Genomic DNA, 19,884 nt, shown 5'->3' on the forward strand with positions numbered 1-19,884 from the left:
CAAAAAAATAATATTATTATTTTTAGATGGGGTTTAACGGAGGGGCCACGAGCGCGTGGGGTATTTAAGTGCCCTCCGGAGTGCTACAGGGCCTGCTGGGCAGGGGTGCTTAGGTGCCTGTACGTCTGGGGCCTGCTAAGCAGGGGTGTTTGAACTATACAGTTCCCAGGAGTATTGGAGATTGCTCCAATAGAGAATAAAAGAAACAAAGGACTCACTCGATGGAGGGAATCCTTAGGAAAAAACAGGGAATTGGGTCAGGTTTTCAGCGGAGAGCTAGCGGGCAAACAAGTCTTGAGTAGACGGGTTCGAGGCTGGCAGTGCGATGAAGTGGTTGACGATTCTGGGAGGCCTTCACTTGCTCGAAGGCCCACCTTTTATATTGTTCTCTGTCTCCTAGGAGTCAAAGAGTCTGCAACAAACTTCTTCGCTAGTCCCCAAGTCCCTCAGCCTATTGGCCGGGGCTACGCTGATGATCTTGTCTGGTTCTGCGCACGAGATCAGAGCATAGTTCTATTTCTTTTTATTGGTAAGGCACGGTTGTTAGTCAGGGGCCAAGGCTAGATTCTCCGGATCATATTGGCCCTTAACTTGGGTGCGGCCTCATTGCTATCTTCAGGGTAGGTCTTGGGCTTTTTTATTCACAGGATGGATCAAATGTTGCACACTTTTTCTGGGATACTCGTGATCTATTGATCACGAGTCCATTGTAGGAGTCTCAAAATAGCCTTATCGGTCTTAATGTGTCTGCAATAACAATCGTGTGTGCTCACCATTTTCGCAAGTCCACACCGATCCTTGGTCACGCTTATAGGCTTGGTTCCCCAAGGTCGTAACCCAGAGGGTTCTTTAAACTATTTGGCTCTAGATCTCCTGGTATTTACCAGGGATCTAGGTCAAAGATTATTTATCCATTTCTTCTTGCAAAGTCGCGGAGCATGGTATCTTCCAAGCTTCCTGACCTCAATTCTAAGTACTAGATCAAGCACGCGCGCAGTTTATTATCAGAACCACGCGTGCACAATCTTGGTCATGTTTAGGGCTACCTCGTGATCTAGCCCATTATTTTTTGTAAAGTACACTAAAGTACACACCTTTTGGGGGGCTAGAGATAGATGGTTTGGTCTCTATTTTTCATTTCTAAGGCGCGGCGCTCTTGCGCCGGTGCTTATATGTAATATTACATTTTAATACAATATTTATTTTTGTTTTACCTTTTACTTATGAGGAGCTGTTGCGCTGCAATTTATTTTCAAATTATTTTAACATAAAAAGTTAGCTGGGCTCTACTTAATGTAGTAGCCCTGCTGACAGAAACCTAGAACACAGGGGTAAACATGGAAATATACGGACTCTGTGGGAATGATTTGCAGTTGTTCAATCCTCAATGTTGAACCAGGCAGCACCACACAGCCGTACAGATTACTTCTCTCCTCCTACAATGATATGTATTCTGAATCCAGGGGCTGGGCCATTAGCAATGAACACAAGTTCAAGTCCATGCCTGCCAAATGGAGCTTGATGTAAGGCATTAGAGAAATGGCATGTGGAATTTTCCTTTTTGATTTCCTGCAGTCTGCATAACCTCCCCTCAAGATTATCTCTATACATACAGTTATCTGCCAATGCAAACTTTGTCTTTGGATTCCAAAGCTGAGCCAGGCCGAGCCAGCCCGCTTAGATAGGCTTGGATGGTTACTGGCAAATCGAGATTTGTGGCCTACATACCAAATCCTACCAAATACATAACAAAACAAAAGAATTTTGCGTCCGGTCAAACACTTACGTTCAACCACTACCAGATATCGTGAGTGAGATATCCAGTAAGAAATCAAGGATACCCTGTATCTCAAAGCACACTCTATAATAGATAGGAGTGTGACAAAGCACACTCTAATAGGAGTGTGACAAAGCACACTCTAATAGGAGTGTGCCCAAGCCCACTCCGTTATAGGAGTGTGCCCAAGCCCACTCCATTATAGGAGTGTGCCCAAGCCCACTCCGTTATAGGGGTGTGCCCAAGCCCACTCCGTTATATATAGGAGTGTGCCCAAGCCCACTCCGTCATAGGATTGTGCCCAAGCTCACTCCGTCATAGGATGGAGCACACTCCGTCAAAGGAGTGTGCCAAAGCACACTCCGTCAAAGGAGTGTGCCAAAGCACACTCCGTCATAGGAGTGTGCCAAAGCACACTCCGTCATAGGAGTGTGCCAAAGCACACTCTGTCATAGGAGTGTGCCAAAGCACACTCCGTCATAGGAGTGTGCCAAAGCACACTCCGTCATAGGAGTGTGCCAAAGCACACTCCGTCATAGGAGTGTGCCAAAGCACACTCCGTCATAGGAGTGTGCCAAAGCACACTCCGTCATAGGAGTGTGCCAAAGCACACTCCGTCATAGGAGTGTGCCAAAGCACACTCCGTCATAGGAGTGTGCCAAAGCACACTCCGTCATAGGAGTGTGCCAAAGCACACTCCGTCATAGGAGTGTGCCAAAGCACACTCCGTCATAGGAGTGTGCCAAAGCACACTCCGTCATAGGAGTGTGCCAAAGCACACTCCGTCATAGGAGTGTGCCAAAGCACACTCCGTCATAGGAGTGTGCCAAAGCACACTCCGTCATAGGAGTGTGCCAAAGCACACTCCGTCATAGGAGTGTGCCAAAGCACACTCCGTCATAGGAGTGTGCCAAAGCACACTCCGTCATAGGAGTGTGCCAAAGCACACTCCGTCAGTCATAGGAGTGTGCCAAAGCACACTCCGTCATAGGAGTGTGCCAAAGCACACTCCGTCATAGGAGTGTGCCAAAGCACACTCCGTCATAGGAGTGTGCCAAAGCACACTCCGTCATAGGAGTGTGCCAAAGCACACTCCGTCATAGGAGTGTGCCAAAGCACACTCCGTCATAGGAGTGTGCCAAAGCACACTCCGTCATAGGAGTGTGCCAAAGCACACTCCGTCATAGGAGTGTGCCAAAGCACACTCCGTCATAGGAGTGTGCCAAAGCACACTCCGTCAGTCATAGGAGTGTGCCAAAGCACACTCCGTCATAGGAGTGTGCCAAAGCACACTCCGTCATAGGAGTGTGCCAAAGCACACTCCGTCATAGGAGTGTGCCAAAGCACACTCCGTCATAGGAGTGTGCCAAAGCACACTCCGTCATAGGAGTGTGCCAAAGCACACTCCGTCATAGGAGTGTGCCAAAGCACACTCCGTCAGTCATAGGAGTGTGCCAAAGCACACTCCGTCATAGGAGTGTGCCAAAGCACACTCCGTCATAGGAGTGTGCCAAAGCACACTCCGTCATAGGAGTGTGCCAAAGCACACTCCGTCATAGGAGTGTGCCAAAGCACACTCCGTCATAGGAGTGTGCCAAAGCACACTCCGTCATAGGAGTGTGCCAAAGCACACTCCGTCATAGGAGTGTGCCAAAGCACACTCCGTCATAGGAGTGTGCCAAAGCACACTCCGTCATAGGAGTGTGCCAAAGCACACTCCGTCATAGGAGTGTGCCAAAGCACACTCCGTCATAGGAGTGTGCCAAAGCACACTCCGTCATAGGAGTGTGCCAAAGCACACTCCGTCATAGGAGTGTGCCAAAGCACACTCCGTCATAGGAGTGTGCCAAAGCACACTCCGTCAGCACACGCCTACGATGGGGTGTGCTTTGGCACACTCCTATGACGGAGTGAACTTTGGCACACTCCTATGAAGGAGTGCACTTTGGCACACTTGTATGACAGAGTGCACTTTGGCACATTCTTATGATGGGGTGTGCTTTGGCACAATCTTATGATGGAGTGTGCTTTGGCACACTTGTATGAACAGCATGTGCTGAAAGAGTGTGCTTTGGCACACTCCTATGAACGGGGCTTGCTTTGGCACACTCCTATGACAGGGTGTGCTTTGGGACACTTCCATTTCCCATTATGGAGTGTGCTTTGGCCCTGGGACACTCCCATTACGGAGTGTGCTTTGGGACACTCCCATTACGGAGTGTGCTTTGGCACACTCCCATTACGGAGTGTGCTTTGGCACACTCCCATTACGGAGTGTGCTTTGCCACACTCCCATTACGGAGTGTGCTTTGCCACACTCCCATTACGGAGTGTGCGTTGCCACACTCCCATTACAGAGTGTGCTTTGCCACACTCCCATTAAGGAGTGTGCTTTGCCACACTCCCATTATGGAGTGTGCTTTGCCACACTCCCATTATGGAGTGTGCTTTGCCACACTCCCATTACAGAGTGTGCTTTGGCACACTCAAATGAGGGGGTGTGCTTTGGCACACTCGTATGATGGAGTGTGCTTTGGCACAAGCCTATGATGGAGTGTGCTTTGGCACACTCCTATGATGGAGTGTGCTTTGGCACACTCCTATGATGGAGTGTGCTTTGGCACACTCCTATGATGGAGTGTGCTTTGGCACACTCCTATGATGGAGTGTGCTTTGGCACACTCCTATGATGGAGTGTGCTTTGGCACACTCCTATGATGGAGTGTGCTTTGGCACACTCCTATGATGGAGTGTGCTTTGGGACACTCCTATGAAGGAGTGTGCTTTGGCACACTCCTATAACAGAGTGTGCTTTGGCACACTCCTATAACAGAGTGTGCTTTGGCACACTCCTATAACGGAGTGTGCTTTGGCACACTCCTATAACAGAGTGTGCTTTGGCACACTCCTATAACAGAGTGTGCTTTGGCACACTACCAAATTGGAATGGATCTGTTACAAGTCACTGGCTGCCCCTAGTAGAGTTAACCTGTCCAACCCAAAATGCAACGGCTGCCGGGCAACAGCTGTCAAGTGCAACCTCATCGACATCATCCCTTTCGACCTTCTGGAAGACAAATGGTTTGATGGCTCTTGCAAGTAAACGCATGCTGCGGGCCTGGGCTGCCATTTGTCCAAAACCAATCTCGCTCTTCCAGATGGGCCCAGACATAAACTGGACGTTCAACATCTCAAAGGCATCTGCGACTCCAACGGATCAAAGGAACAGAGGGCCAAGGGTACGTCTTCCTTCCCATCATATCCTTCAATATTTAATATTGCCTAACCAGCCCTGCCTGTCTTCCTCAGGTGCCTCTTCAGCAAATGGAAAGCGCAAGGCCAGGCATGCTGATCACTCTTGGTCTTCATCCAAACAATCAAAAAAGAACCCTCTGGGAGCAAGGCTCATCAAGACTCCTCTTCAAGCAACGACAGGAAAGACACAGCTTCTGAGCTCAAGGATGAGGTACCTGTAAGTCCAAGTACATATTCTGTTTATTGGTTTGCTTGCTTTGCTAACAATTTGGACCCTTGTTTGATAGCCTATTGGCAGGAGATTATCCAAGGTGAATATTTGACTGCCCTCATTGCCTTCTGAAGCCCTCTCCACCCCACAACCCTCTCCAGAATCACCCCCCGCCGCCGCGACCTCAAACATGCCTGCCTCGCCCTCAAAAAATCCTGCTCCTGCCCTCTCAACCTCAACCACTCAAGCCACAGTCACAACTTCAACCTCAAGAGCTCCCGTCCCCATCTTGAACTCCCAAGCTCAAGTTTCCTCTTTTTGTTTTCCTTTCTAACTCAGTTCATATATTCCATTCATTTTATTCATTGGCTCACAGAATCTTGGTTCACCCAATCGGTGAGTGAGGGGGCCATCGCAACATCAACACCACCTTTTATGGGCTGATAGGATCCGTGAGGCTCCCTTTTGGCCCATCTTACCAACCCAAACCCACAATTGGCTCAGGTGCAAAGCTGTGCGGATGACATGTTGTGGGAATACAAATAAAGCTCCAGCAAATGTTGAGATGATGTTATTGGCAAACATTAGACAATAGCCGCAACTGCCACCTGAACTCGCTTGCATGTACCATTGGGGCAGAACATGGTGGGGAATGTTAAGCAGGCACCGGCCGTTATACCCGGGAATGGAGGCCGCTTTGGGTCCATTGCTCAACCCAAAAGACATGTGGTCTCCGCTATTTTTAGAGTATAGCAGAAACTCTGTGATCTCCGCCTTTAGACCACAAGTAGCCAAAACTGTGACCCACTCTTGCTTGGAAGTACCTCTGGGGCACAACATGGCAAGGAATGTTAAGCAAGCACCGGCCGTTATACCTGGGAATGGGGGCCGAACTTGCTTACATGTGCCACTGGGGCAGAACATCACAAAGATTAACAAGTGAGCGTCGGCAAAATGCTGCCCCTTCCATCTTGACATGCTGCCACTGCTTGATCAAGTGGTCCTCGGAATCAAGGTCCAAGTGTTCTGTTTGTGGGTGTGCACATGCCTTACAGAGTTCCCATCACATGTGAGTTAGACTGAGCACAAAGATAGCTCAGGAGGTTGTGCACCGGCTACACAGAGTGGACACCTCATGTGAGTCAAACTGAGCACAAAAATAGTGGGTGCTCAATTGCTGAACCGAGTCGTCAAGGCAAGCGGCCAAGTACGTCCTGCCCATAAAAACTGTGCATTTTTGGTCTTACTTCCTCCAACTTCCGCAAGAATGTTGACACCACAAAAGAAATCCCCTACCCGACCAATGTACACCTTGGGACCACTTGATATTATTGAAATTGTAAGAGTTCCTCCCAAACTTTAAGTTTGAATCGTTTAAAAGTGATGTGCTCAACAATTCTTGGACTACTGCATGCACAGAGTGGAAATGATCTGAGAGCAGGCCAAGATTATGGTCTGTTCCATTATTTGTCTTTGATGGTGGTGACACACCCTACAGATGGGGAGACGAACTGCGCAGTGGATCTGTCTGGGTACGGCTCCAGGGCAACAACTTTGGATAAGGACAAGGTGTATCTTGCTGGAGGCCGCTTGCTCAAGGGTGCCAACGGGTTCCACTTTTTCTACAAGCCAAGCCTGACCCTTCCAATAGGGAACTCATCCGCTTACATTGATGAACAAAATCACTCCAAACTCCTTGGGAAGGTGATTGCTTTTGGGTTTGGCACCATCTTGGAAACTCAGAGAGTGCGGGGAGTGGGCCTCAACAGATCACCACAAGAAGACCTAGAAGTTTTGATGAGGCACAACGACTGGAAAAGTGCTGTAAGTGATGTGGCCTTTGAGTTGTACCCCAAGGACAGCTGTTTTTAACCTGTCGGCTCTACAATAGACCCGTTCAAAGATATGAGGTTGGCGGTCATTTTCCTACTAAGCCCTCTGCGCACCCCTTATACATCATTGTACAATGGAACACTATTGCTAATAATTTTATAGCACAAAATATATGCATCATGGAAAGATTCCTGAAAGTTTTGGACTGTTTGGGTGTGCAACAAAAAAGTTATATGGTTGGCGGTCATTTTCCTACTAAGCCCCACGCGCACCCCTTATATGACATGTTCTGATGACACACTATTGCTAGGAAATTCAGGGGGTACAATTTATGCATAAATCTCTGTGCTCTCAAACTTTTATGTCTCTAGTACGTGGAACAAAAAATTTACACATATTAAGAATAATAAAAAATAATACGAAAAATTAGCACAACAACTCCCAAAAAAAAATTATTTTGGGTCGACAACTCCCAAAAAACGGGTCTAGGTTGACGTCAAGCGCTGGTCAAAAAATGGTCGCGCCAATGTATGGGAGTCGTTTTCCCAAAAGTTGGGAGTCGTTTTTCCAAGACCCTAAAAAATAATACAAAAAATTAGCACAACAACTCCCAGAAAAAAATTATTTTGGGTTGACAACTCCCAAAAAAAGGGTCTAGGTCAATGTTGAGCGCTGGTCAAAAAATAGCCGCGCCGACGTATGGGAGTTGTTTTCCCAAAATACGGGAGTCGTTTTTCCAAGTCCCTAAATAAATAGCAAAAAAAAAAACTCTCAAAGGCAAACTTCCAGAAAGCCCGTTCAAGTTCTCCCCTCTATTTTCAATTGTAAGGCTGTGTGGTTCTGCTACGTAGTTAAATTTGTAAGCTAGTTGAATATGCAAAGTGCGCAATATTAAATCAAATCTGCACTTAAAAAAAAAAAAAAAAAGAAGCCCCTTCACCCGTTCATGGCCTGTTGTTATTTCATTTATTTTCATTGGAGGACTTCCCTTTGATTTACACGGCCGTGTAAAGTCAGATCTGGCACTTGTAAAGCCAGATCTGACTCACCTTGTAATGTTTAGCTTTAGAAGCTTTTCCGCAGGCTTGAGATGCCAGAATACCTGCCAGATTTACAACCCCAGGTATTCCAGCAACTCGGGCCTCATCCCTCATTGTTAAACCGGTCATCAAGAGTACACAACCCTCTCAATGGCCGGTATAGACCGGTCTTTAAGAGGAAACAGCCCACTCGATGACCGGCCTGTACCTTGAGAAGACACATCCCTCTTGATGGCCAGTACAGACCGGTCATCAAGAGTACAGACCCCTCTCAATGGCCGGTACGGACCGGTCATTGAGAGGGTACAGTGTCCTCTTGATGCCTGGTACAGAGGTGTCCTCTGTACCAGTCATTGAGAGGACACATGCCTCTCAATGACCGGTGGGTAGGACATCAAGAGGACACAACACCGGTCATCAAGAGGACTCAAGCCTCTCAATGGCCAGTACAGATGTACCCCCTTGATGACCGGTCTGTACCGGTCATCAAGAGGGTTGTGTCCTCTCAATGACCGGCACAGATCTGCCAGAGGGTGGTTCCCTCTCTCTTGATGGCCGGTCTGTACTGGCCATCAAGAGGGATGTGTCCTCTCAAGGTACAGGCCGGTCATTGAGTGGGCTGTGTCCTCTCAATGACCAGTCTATACCGGCCATCAAAAGGGTTGTGTACTCTTGATGGCCGGTCTGGACCGGGCATCTAGAGGGTTGCATACTCTTGATGGCCGGTCTATACCGGGCATCAAGAGGGTTGAATCCTCTTGATGGCCGGTCTATACCAGGTATTGAGAGGGTTGAATCCTCTTGATGACCGGTACAGACCGGGCATCAAGGTTGTGTACTCTTGATGGCTGGTCTGTACCGGGCATTGGGAGGGTTGAGTCCCCTCAACGATTGGTCTGTACCGGGCATCGAGAGGGTTGAATCCTCTCGATGGCCGGTCTATACCGGGTATTGAGAGGGTTGAATCTTCTCAATGACCGGTACAGAACGGGCATCAAGGTTGCATATTCTCAATGGCTGGTCTGTACCGGGCATTGGGAGGGTTGAGTCCCCTCAATGATTGGTCTGTACCGGGCATCAAGAGGGTTGTGTACTTTGGATGGCCGGTACAGACCAGCTATCGGAAGGGTTGTGTACTCTTGATGACCGGTCTGTACCGGCCATTGAGAGGGATGTTCTGGTTTGATCTAGCCCCTGAAAAGTGCGTGTAAAACCAGGGTGTAAAAATCTGGCTTTACAAGTGCCAAATCTGACTTTACACGGCTGTGTAAATCAAAGGGAAGTGCTCCATTGTCTGGGTGCAAGTCGCACGTACAACTGGGGGTTTTATGGTAGTTTCACAATCTGTGATGTGGGCGAGACAGGGCCCGATGGATGCAAGAGAGTTGGCAGCTTTGCATCCATGATCTGAGATGTGTGCGAGACAGGGCCCGATGGGCGTGAGAGTGGGGAGCCCAATCCGAGAATCCGACCAGATATTCCGGGTATTTACCGGATATCATGTGACCGCCACCGGATATTCCGCGCTGGAAATCCAACGATGTTTGAAGTGAAAGCTTCTTGGAAAAGACAATCCTTCCGATGGACATCATCTTGGACTTAGCAGATCAGCTTGTATTGGATTGTTGTTGGTCAAGAATCTTCCCAATCGATCTCCGTGACTTGAAAAGAACCGATCTCCCCTTACCACCAAAAACAGGACTAAAAACACCACCAACAACAGTAGCAACTCGGAACCAGTCCAATATCGGAGCTTGTCACCGCCGATGCCTAAGTAGATTTGGAAGAGAGCACCTATTTCGACAAGCGGTCTCCATCTTTGTCATCATCTTTGTTGGAATTTCTTTCATGTACTTCTTTCTCAGCGCGTAAGTCTTTGGGTTCCTTCGTTTTTCTGTCAGTTCATGGTTGGGAGGGCCATCACCTCCCTCTCCTGGTAAACACTAAGCCTAACGTCCTTCTCACTTTTCTGTCCCTGGGGACGTGGAATCGCTAGAGTGTCATACTTTTTCATCTTCGATCATCGACTGAAAAAGCATCCCAAGTACTTAAAAAACCAAGTCAAGATGGAAATTTTGTGTGCTTTGAAAGCTATTGGTCCGATCGATATATTGGTCTTACCTATCCATTTAGCTCAGGTTCGTGGTCATAGCAAGTGTGAGCAAGCTACTTTCTCCTTATTTCACATAGCCACTATCATTTTTTTGAGTTCCCCACTCTTCTACTAGTACCAGCCATCACTCGTCAACCGTTATCTCGTAATGGGCCATAGTCCGCATCAGAAACTGAGCTGTTCTTGGGGACCAGCAAGCTTTCCTTCCCCCAACATATTCAGATCGTTGCCTTACCTAGATCCAGAGCCCCACGTCCTTCCTCATGAAGAAAGCACTACAATATCTCGACTCAAAACATTTCCGCTCATAGGGATTTTTCATAACGGATGAGCTGATCTCTTGAAATATTTGACTGTCGAAGTAGTATATACTCATGTTTCGGACATCAAAGGGGTCTCGTGCTTCACATTGATCAAGCCAATGCTCGATTACTTGAATTTGACCGAGAAATTCCAAGACCAGATTGGAGCCGCGCTACCCACACGCCTTCTATCGCAATATCCTCTGGTCGATGACACAGTCAAGCAACTCGCAGTCGCACTTCGGAGGACTCTTTATTATGATTTCGGGGGCGGATGGTCCTATTTAATCTTCAGCTACTTCTTGTTTTTAATATTTACTGATTTTACAGTGGTGAGTAGCGTGATTCTGCTCCTCAAGTCTCCCTTACTTCACAGGAAAATTACTCAGTCAGCTGAAATTTTGCGGTTGCTTCAATATTTTGACTCAGTATCTTATCCACAGAATTGAACATCATCCCTTCATTTATAAACACATTCACAAGACCCATCACAAATGGGTGATACCGACTCCCTTCGCATCTTACGCATTCCACCCACTGGATGGCTTCTTACAATCAGTGCCTCACCACATATTCGTTTTTATCTTTCCATTCCATCGGTTCCTTTACCTTTTTGCTTTCCTCTTCGTTATCGTTTGGACCATCCTGGTGAGTTCTCTTTGACTATCTCTCGTGTTGGACCGTGTATTTCTTGGGGGCTTTCGTGAGTGCGGACCCAAAAACTGATGAAGATGAAACAACGATAACCTGCTCTGTCAAGATTCATGATTCAGAATTAATCGTCGGTCATAGATTAGAAAATCACATCAACGGTCCAACCCATCACACTCTCCATCACATGTATTTTAACTGCAACTACGGCCAATATTTCACTTGGACAGATAAGCTCTTTTCGACCTATAGGAACCCTGATATGGATGCTAAGTCAACACTCGATTCGGCTAAACAGAAATCCATAACGCCGAAAGCCTGTCAAAATTAGCTTAAGAAATCGGATCGTTTAATTATCGAGAAAACATCAAGCGCTTCTCTTGTTTGTTTTGCTAATAAATTTATAGGAACTTTACTTAAGATATATACCAATCGTACTTCAATTTTTCTAATTTAATTATTTGGTTTGACTATGTTTCCTCATTTAGAAATTCCTGATTAATGGTTTTGTTCTCGAGTGGCAACATTCTGTTTTACGTGTATCATTCTTTTGTGAAATCCACTGGCTAAGCGCAGTTCAGGAAGGTTGTATCTAAACTCCAAACTTAATATGTTTCTTTATAAATTATCTGCTACATACCCTAAACTTCCGGTCAAGATCTGCGGGCCTCCCAGAGGTGATCTAGAGTCTAGATTTCCCTGCAAAAATCTAAACTTTTTGGGTGTTTCATCCATAAGAGTCTGATGGAGACATTGAAAAATAAATAAAAATGCATCCACAAACATCTAACTCTCCCTGAATAATATCACTAAAACCTGTTTGATGAGAGACCAACCAACAATCGTTGAAGAGGTCAAGGACACTACCAAAAGTAAGCGGAAACTAATTTACAACAAAGGGGAACAAGCAGAAGGTTGTGTTCCTTTTTTACTGGTCTTTCGGTTGGTCTCTTGGCGGCGCAGGAGCGGGTTTGGCCGCAAAATCCAACAGAGTAGATTGCTTGACTTTGCGCTTGACGTTGGAGTTGATGAGGCTATTTTTGGCGCCGACGCTGGCGACGCCGTTCCGCTCATCCACCCGGTCGAAGAACTTGCCCGGCTTCTTCAGCTCCGGCGTCGCCGGCGTCTTCGTCCCGAATAAGTTACTCGTGTTCGACTGGTTCGTGCTTGCCGGCCGGAGCGGCTTCTTCGCAAACGGATTGGTCGCTACAAAGAAAAGGGGGGGAAGACAAGAGAGTGTTAACACGAGACTAAGTTGCATGTCAAGAGGTATGTAACTTGTGTGAGCTCTGGCTTACATTCCCTGGGGGTACTTTGGGCCTGACTGTTGAGACTATATTCACTAAGCTTGGGACGTTTGATGCTACTGTTCAGACTTCCAAGGTCATCATCAGCATCATGCATGAGAGAATCGGTTGTGACTTCGAGAGTCGAGCTTAGATCGAGTTGTTCGTCTCTCCAGGGTTCTTCGCCTTCCTCCTGAGCTGCGACCTGGTCGGCCCTTCGGACGGGCGCCGGGGCTTTGAAGATGTCGGCTTGGTTGAAGACCCTCGCGGGACGAGCAGACAACGAAGCCTCGAACGGCCTCAGGAAGATATCGTTGAAGGCCGAATCGCTCGCTTTCCGCTTCGATGACGATTTGGATTCGGCGATAATCTCGTAATCTTCAAGATGCGCATACTTCGACTTCCGTTTACTGAGGCCAGATGGGTCCGATAAATCGTTTTCGAGCTCTCTTGCATCGCGTAACTTGGAAACCCTTTCCTGCAATCCGGCTAGATTAAAGAATTTGCAGATCTTCACCGATGCTTCCAATGTATTCATGTTCTTCAGACAAATCGAGTAGTCCAGCGCTTTTTGTAGTGACGGCTCCGGTTCAACCTTGCAACAAGTCTCAATCAATTTCAAAAGTTGCTTCTCTAGCTCGAGTTGGTTGGTACTCAGTTCAGAGCTCAGCAACGTATCTTCCGGCTTGGCTAGATCGGCCCGGTGATGATGGATCAAAGAGCCACGTAGATAGCTAAAATAAGGAAAATGTACGCGTAAGAATTGGCACTCATAACAATGTTTTTGGATAGACGAATGCGGAACACACCTTTCTTCGAGTTGACCTTGCGGCGAATCTTGTTCTAAGAGTGGCATTTGGAGTTGGACATGCTGGAGTATTGGGGCTGGAATAGTGGGCTGGGTTTCGCCTCCCTACATATGAAGCAAAATAACGTCTGGCCGTTAGTAAGAGCGATAGATCTTTGACATCAAGAAAGAAAAAAGAAAAAGAAATACCCTGAAGACAATACAAGACAGCTGAGAGTCAGATACGCTAACTGGCCAGTAAACTCGATCCAACTGCCCTTCAGTTTTGAGCGAGGCTGTGGCCAGCATAGGAACCCAACGGCCTTGGCGAGGTCTTCGGGCCTTGTCCAAGAAGGAGAGGACCCCCGTGGAATCATAGCAAGCAGGAATTGAATGCGGATGGCTGAATCCGATCCAGGAGAGAACGACGCCGATGTTGGGGAGTGGGATGGTGCCTTCCTGGACGATCTCGAACGAGCTACTGTCCATGAGGGTGTAGCTCAGTGGATGGTTTTGGGGGAGGATCGAAGGCCGGTGGACGACAAAGATAAACTCATGGCTGCATGCCAAGCTGACGATCTGCTGGCCCAGGTTCCAGACGTAAGTTTGTATGCCACTTCCTGAGAACAGGCGGACGTAGCCCAGGTTGGTCCCCACGGCCACCGTGCCCGATCCCGCCAAGCCGTCCCGATCGATCTTGCCGTCCTCATTGGCACATCCTCCGCAAGCAACACACGTCGCGCTCTCCGCGTTGGGGAGCTCGAACTCCCAGCTGGCTTCCTCATCCACCCCGATCGTCTCCGAGCCCCCAAATGCGAAGCCTCCGGTGGTCCAGGACTCGAAGGGCAGATATCGGACCACCGATGGATTCGACCGAGTCGCGCTGCATGCAAAGGCAAGACCCAGATTACCCAGCGAGCCCAGATTGAATTTGAACAGGTCCGCGAAATGGTATCCCCTGTGTCGACCCTGGTCATGGAACTCTACCGTCACAATGTTCTCTTCCTCTTTCTCGAGTATATGCACTCGGCCTAGTGAGTTGAACGCCAGATATCGCCTGGCAGTTCGAGTTTCGAGAGAGCGATGCTTGAGGGTAGTCGCACCAGGTTGGAAAGCTTCTTGAGCATGACCGGCAGAGACGTGATACGTGAGATTGGGGTTTCGGGATGAAGACTGATGGTAATGGGTGGATGAATTTTGCTTTGTGGCTGTGGTTGACCGGTGAGTGTTCTTTGCAGTATCAAGATCATCGATCACCCAGTCCTCGTTCTCGTAACCAACCTCTCCTTCGAAAGGGTCGAAGTCCTCTCCAAGCAGACCAGCATCCCCGTGCTCCTCGTCGCGAGTGGGTTCTGCTAGCGAGGGAGGATTAAAGGGAGGAGGCTGGGTGGATGGGACGACGTCGTGCCAGTTGATGACCTGTCCAAGCTGGTTCGCAGCCACGATGGAATTGGCTTGGGGACGCCACTGGATGGCGGTGATCGGGCAATCAGCCTCAGGTTGAATACTCTTCTCGACCGTCCAAGCCTGAGTCGACCAAACGACGATTATCCCGTCTTGACAGCCGGTAGCAAGATATTTGCCGTTCAGAGAGAACCTTAGAGAAGTAATCGGCTTGGTTTGCTTGGACTCCTCAGGTTGGCAGACGGTCCTCGAACGCTTCCACAGATTATCCGGCCCAGCTTTGGTCAGGATCGCCAGTCCGGATTCCCGACTCGGGGCGACGAAATATTTGCCAGATGGATGCCAGACAGCCTCTATTGACTTGTGAGATTCCGGTATGACCGGTGGGAGGATATTATCGATCTCTTGCGAGCATGGGATTTCGCCAGACGGGTTTTGTTTTGGGAGGTTCCAAATCCTCAAGACGCCCTCGCAGCCAGAACTGACTAGGAGAGTCGAATCAGGCGACCAGGAGAGGGACTTGATCGATTTGGTGTGGCCGGTTAAAAGACTCGAGTTCAGCGGATCCTGGACATCGACGATTTTGATATAGAGTTCGTCTGAGGCTACTGCGAGTTTCCTTTGGTTGGGAGAGAATCTGATCGATCGCGTGGCTAGCGAGGTCCGGGTGATGAGGGATTTGAATGGTGGGGTTTGGTCTGATGACGCCGCATGCTCATGCAGCACAGTCTCGCCAGACTCCGAGCAGGAGGCAAGAAAGTCGAACTGTTTGTGCGAGGCAGATAGCAATTCTATTCAGCTTGTGTGAATGAAGCAGCGTACTGTCTATCTCACCGAACAATCCAAGTCGGTTACGGGGTCCTTGTGATATTCGATGGTCTTTGCGGCATCGACCGACTGCGTCAGATCGAAGCACCGAATCCCGTCTGCGCCGCCGGAGTAAAGATACCTAGATCAGAAGAACGCTTTGGGGAGTCAGTAGGCGCGCTCGAATGCGGAATACATCTACATGGGGAGCGTGCAACACACCTTGCGTCTGGCGAGTAGGCCAACGAGACCGCGCCTTCGGTGTGGACATAGGTAGCCGAGACGGTCTGGTCCTGGGAGAGAGGGGACATGTCCAAGCGAGTTATCGTGCCGTTGGTTGTTCTCGGTTGCAATCGTCGTCTTGCGGGCGCGTGTCAGCTCACTCAGACGCGTCACGCGTCACCGTGCGAGAAGGAGTGAAAACCCCACTTACCTGCTTGGACCTCAGCGTTGTTAGGCTAGCGGTAAACTGGGGCCTTGCCAAGGTCGTGTGGCCTCGTCAGGGGTTCGACTCCCCTACAACGCATTTCTTTTGCTCCATCTGGACACATCAATGCATCCCCCCTCCCGCAACTTCTGCATGGAGTTCGGGACCCAATTTTTAATCAATGCTATATGTAAGTGGAACAAAGGAAAAAATTGCTCATTTCTCTTCAGATCAATAACAACCTCCCAAGGAATTCCAAAATCAAACAAAAGACACAATCTTTTTTGCGTGTTTTCTTGAACTACAGTAGGAGCAACTTCAATTAATCAGATGCATGTGATTGTATGACAGAAATAAATGCCAATCAAACAAAGCAACTTTTTGTGAATTGAATATTTTCTCCTTCTTATAAAACACAGTATGCAACCAGAAAAAAGGGACACTTGATTCATGCTTCACACATGTAACAACAACTCAGCAAGCAAGGACCTGAACTCACCATGGTATGTATGGAAAGAAACTGTGTATTTCTATTTCTTGCATAATATTAACACAATCTGCCAAAACTGAGACATGCTGGTAGTGTAAAACCACTAATGCAGAACATGTTCTAAGAAGCAGTCAGAGACTTTTGATCAAGAATTAGGTTCATACTCTGATAGTAGATTCTCAACAGTGAAAGGCTTTTTCTACGGGAAGCACAGCGCTTTTTGGCCTGGCTACGCTGCGCTACTTTGCAGTTTTTTGTGGCTACGCTTGCGCTTGTTGGGCCAAGCGCTTAGCATTTGAAGCTATAGCCACTATTTTTAGCCATCAAATAGCGCAAAAGTGCGCTCAAAAAGCGAACAATGCAATTTTATAGCGCTTTGGAAGCGCTATTTTTACACTATTCTTTTGCGGGGGAAGTCGGTAGCTTCCACAATTTCCGGATCACTTTTGTCCCTTTAGCGCAGCAGGTCTGCTGCGGCGCTATGCTTTTATAGCGTGAAAGCGCGCGTAGCACCGCGAGGCTGCTGTGGTGCTACGCTTTTGTAGCGTAAAATCATATGTAGCGCACAGAAAGTGCAAACAAAGCATTTTTGCGCTCCGCTATTTGGTAGCAAAAGCGCCGCTATTTGCGCTGCGCTTGCGCTTTTTCCCGAGCTACGTTTAGCCGTAGCGCAGCAGGTTATGGCGCTTTGGCACGTACCCGCGGCGCTGCGCTTGTATGTGGACTTTTTGTAGCGCAGCGTACAGTGCCCCGCACCTCTTCTCGACTACCCCTACAGGGGTGTTCCAAATTTTTTGGGAGAAAAATCCAAAAAAAATTGGGCGCGGGGGCTTTTCTCTGATGATTTCTGATGTTTCTAGGGGAAAATGATGCTGTACAACAGCTGTTAGAACTTTTAGCCTGAGAAATAAGTGTTATACATACATTGTAATACATATTTGAATATATTAGGGGGGTTCACAATAGGATAAAAATAAAATTTGAGAGTCAATTTTAAGGCCTTTATCAACAAATTTTTAAAAATCTGGCAAGATGTGCAGGACTGGGTGTCCCCTGAGAATCAGAGCAACTTCTTCACTTTTTAAAAAATTGTTCATAAAGGCCTTAAAATTAGCTTTAAAGTTTTATTTTTATCCTATTGTGAACCCCCCTATTACATAAGTGTACATATTAGGGGGGTTCACAATTAAAATTTGTAAAACTTTGGGACCCATTTTAACCTGTTTATGAACATATTTTTAAAAAGTTGATAAATTGCACTGATTGACCAGTCATACCTTTTTCTGGACATCTTGCCAAAATTTTAAAATTATGTTCAGAAACGCATTAAATTGACCTCTAAAGTTTTATAAAATTCAATTTTGAACCCCCCTATCATGGTTGTTGTGAGGTCTCCTGGCATCCTGGCTTCGGCAAATCAAGAGACCTTCAAAAAAACAACTCACAATGGCGCCTGCTAGCAAAGCTTCTAAAGCACAAAGAGCCTGCCGCAAATGTGAATCAATGCTGAGGAAGAAGGTTGGCCGCACGATCAAAAAGCAAAAATTGAATTCCAATCAAAGCTTTCTTATTGAGATTTCCAATGAGGGTGAACGGGCTGATGAACAATTTTTTTGCAATACTGACAAAGATCAATTCCCACCGGCAAGAACTCAGCCAATTGCACTTGCCAAATGCCGTAATCATATAGTTTAAAGTGTTTTATATACATAATAAGTTCATTAAGTACATAAAACATACTTTATAAACCCATAGTACACACATTTAAACCCATAATATAGGCAAGTGTTCCAAATTTGACCACCCAAAAAATGATAACTTTTGAAGGAGACATCCCCAAGGGATGTGCTATATAAAATCCTTTTCTACAAGCTCCACAGAGCTCAAAAATGTGTTGTATGGATTTATAGGGTTGATGGTCAAAAAATCACGGGGGGAAAAAAAAGTTTGCGGGCGCGGGGTAGTTGAGAAGAGATGCGGGGCACTGTAGCCTTCCACCGTTGAATCTACATACAAATAAAACTCACCATGTTGAATTAATATTGATCAAGACACTGAAATCCAGTTTGAACTTGACTGATCTTGAGAGGGAGATGATAAAGGCCTTATCATAAGCCCCAAAGGTTTTTTAAAGTTCTATTGTGAACCCCCCTAATATCTGGACAGTTTTTATCAGGTTATAACAAGACATTTTGGACACACATAAAGAACGAGCAACCTTAACATATTCTCAAGTTTTTTAAATTTGGCAAAACTGTGTTCGTATGTAGTAGGAGGAGAAAAGACTACCAGGAGAAAAGGCTACAATTTCACAGAATCGACCGCTAACGGTGTACGTTTTGGAGGTCTGTATGGTGTTGACTTGATTCCGAAGAGTCTCTTGAGCGAATCCTTGAGTTTCGTGAAGAATAATTTGAGCCAAGAAGGTTTTTCGTTCGGCCAGTACATTCGATAGAGGTATCTACAGCCGAGCTGGGGACAGGAGACGACAATGAACGGGAGACGATTGATCCGACGACGGCCCTTTACTTGTTTATTGAAGTTTTCTTCTAGACAGGTTGGATGGAAGTGGTGTGGACAGCCCCGTAGGATGGCCACTTTGTCGGCTCCTGGCTCGTAATGTTGCTCACAGAGGGGACATGCGTGTTGATTCTCTCCGTGGCTCCCCTTCGACTTGGTTGGGCGTCCGACCATCGCAGTCCACTTCGCTTTAATCAACGCGACCGTCTATAGAAGAAAACAAAAAGTCGTTCCACCCCCGGGACAAGTTAGAGAAAACTCGGCCTTGTCAGCACTACAGCTCCATGGAATGAGAATAAAAAAGTTCTCTCTCCGATGAACACACCCTAGGCCACTTTCCGGCGGACTTTTCGGGATTGAAATCCAGCGTGTAACAGACCCTGGTTGTTTGGCGCCAATCGAAGGTTGGAGAAACGCACAGTCCAAAGTGGAACCATCCGGCCAAAAGAACCTGTCCAACCCAAGCCATGCGAATGAGCGGGTCAGTAGTCCCAAGGAATACGTAGACATCCAGGGAATGATTCCAAGAATCAGTCGCAGTCCTGATGGAATCAAAAGGAAAGAGAGGGACCAGTTTACCATGCATAACAGCGGTCTCACTCTAAGTGTCATCACACAAGACCGGGATTATTGGAGCGCAGAGTCCGCGGGTGGGCGTGCGGGTGGGCGTCAGGCAATATGGGAAGGAGTCTTTTCCGTCCAGAGGTCGCAACCGATGGAGCCCCGAAAGAAAAACGGGATTATGTATACCGAGGGACCCTGCAGATGTGAGCTGGCGGGAGGCTTTCATGGAGCTGACCCGGCGGAGCCGCTGATGGTCTCCTATTTTCGCCATTCCACTGCAGCCCGGAAGACCACGTCCTTTTTTTACCATTTCCTACGCTTTCAGCGTTTCGAATCTATGTATGGATGTACGGACCAGCGCTTCTTTGAGTGGAATCAATTGTTTCCTTCTCCTTGCAACATGTGCCGCCCCCCGTG

At 47.5% G+C, this 19,884-nt stretch overlaps 4 protein-coding genes across 4 annotated transcripts; 2 read left to right on the top strand and 2 right to left on the bottom strand.

The window, feature by feature from the left end:
- Positions 1–4,780: 4,780 nt before the first annotated feature.
- PtA15_16A274 (uncharacterized protein) lies at positions 4,781–5,375 on the top strand (the record flags this gene model as incomplete). Its single annotated transcript, XM_053163948.1, has 4 exons — positions 4,781–4,805; positions 4,936–5,016; positions 5,164–5,249; positions 5,331–5,375. 4 exons carry the CDS (start codon positions 4,781–4,783, stop codon positions 5,373–5,375), a joined length of 237 nt encoding a protein of 78 aa, XP_053027922.1.
- Positions 5,376–9,964: 4,589 nt separating this feature from the next.
- PtA15_16A275 (uncharacterized protein) lies at positions 9,965–11,513 on the top strand (the record flags this gene model as incomplete). The annotated part of the gene is made up of 5 exons (XM_053163949.1): positions 9,965–9,984; positions 10,113–10,273; positions 10,595–10,863; positions 10,961–11,179; positions 11,292–11,513. The coding sequence occupies 5 exons, from the start codon at positions 9,965–9,967 to the stop codon at positions 11,511–11,513; spliced, it is 891 nt and encodes a 296-aa protein (XP_053027923.1).
- A 597-nt stretch (positions 11,514–12,110) lies between these two features.
- Positions 12,111–15,777, bottom strand: PtA15_16A276 (uncharacterized protein; the record flags this gene model as incomplete). The annotated part of the gene is made up of 6 exons (XM_053163950.1): positions 12,111–12,388; positions 12,481–13,202; positions 13,278–13,381; positions 13,466–15,424; positions 15,494–15,608; positions 15,689–15,777. 6 exons carry the CDS (start codon positions 15,775–15,777, stop codon positions 12,111–12,113), a joined length of 3,267 nt encoding a protein of 1,088 aa, XP_053027924.1.
- A 2,907-nt stretch (positions 15,778–18,684) lies between these two features.
- Positions 18,685–19,372, bottom strand: PtA15_16A277 (uncharacterized protein; the record flags this gene model as incomplete). Its single annotated transcript, XM_053163951.1, has 2 exons — positions 18,685–19,110; positions 19,229–19,372. 2 exons carry the CDS (start codon positions 19,370–19,372, stop codon positions 18,685–18,687), a joined length of 570 nt encoding a protein of 189 aa, XP_053027925.1.
- Positions 19,373–19,884: the final 512 nt, after the last annotated feature.

The sequence above is a fragment of the Puccinia triticina genome, chromosome 16A, assembly GCF_026914185.1.
Source record: "Puccinia triticina chromosome 16A, complete sequence".
NCBI lineage: Eukaryota > Fungi > Basidiomycota > Pucciniomycetes > Pucciniales > Pucciniaceae > Puccinia > Puccinia triticina.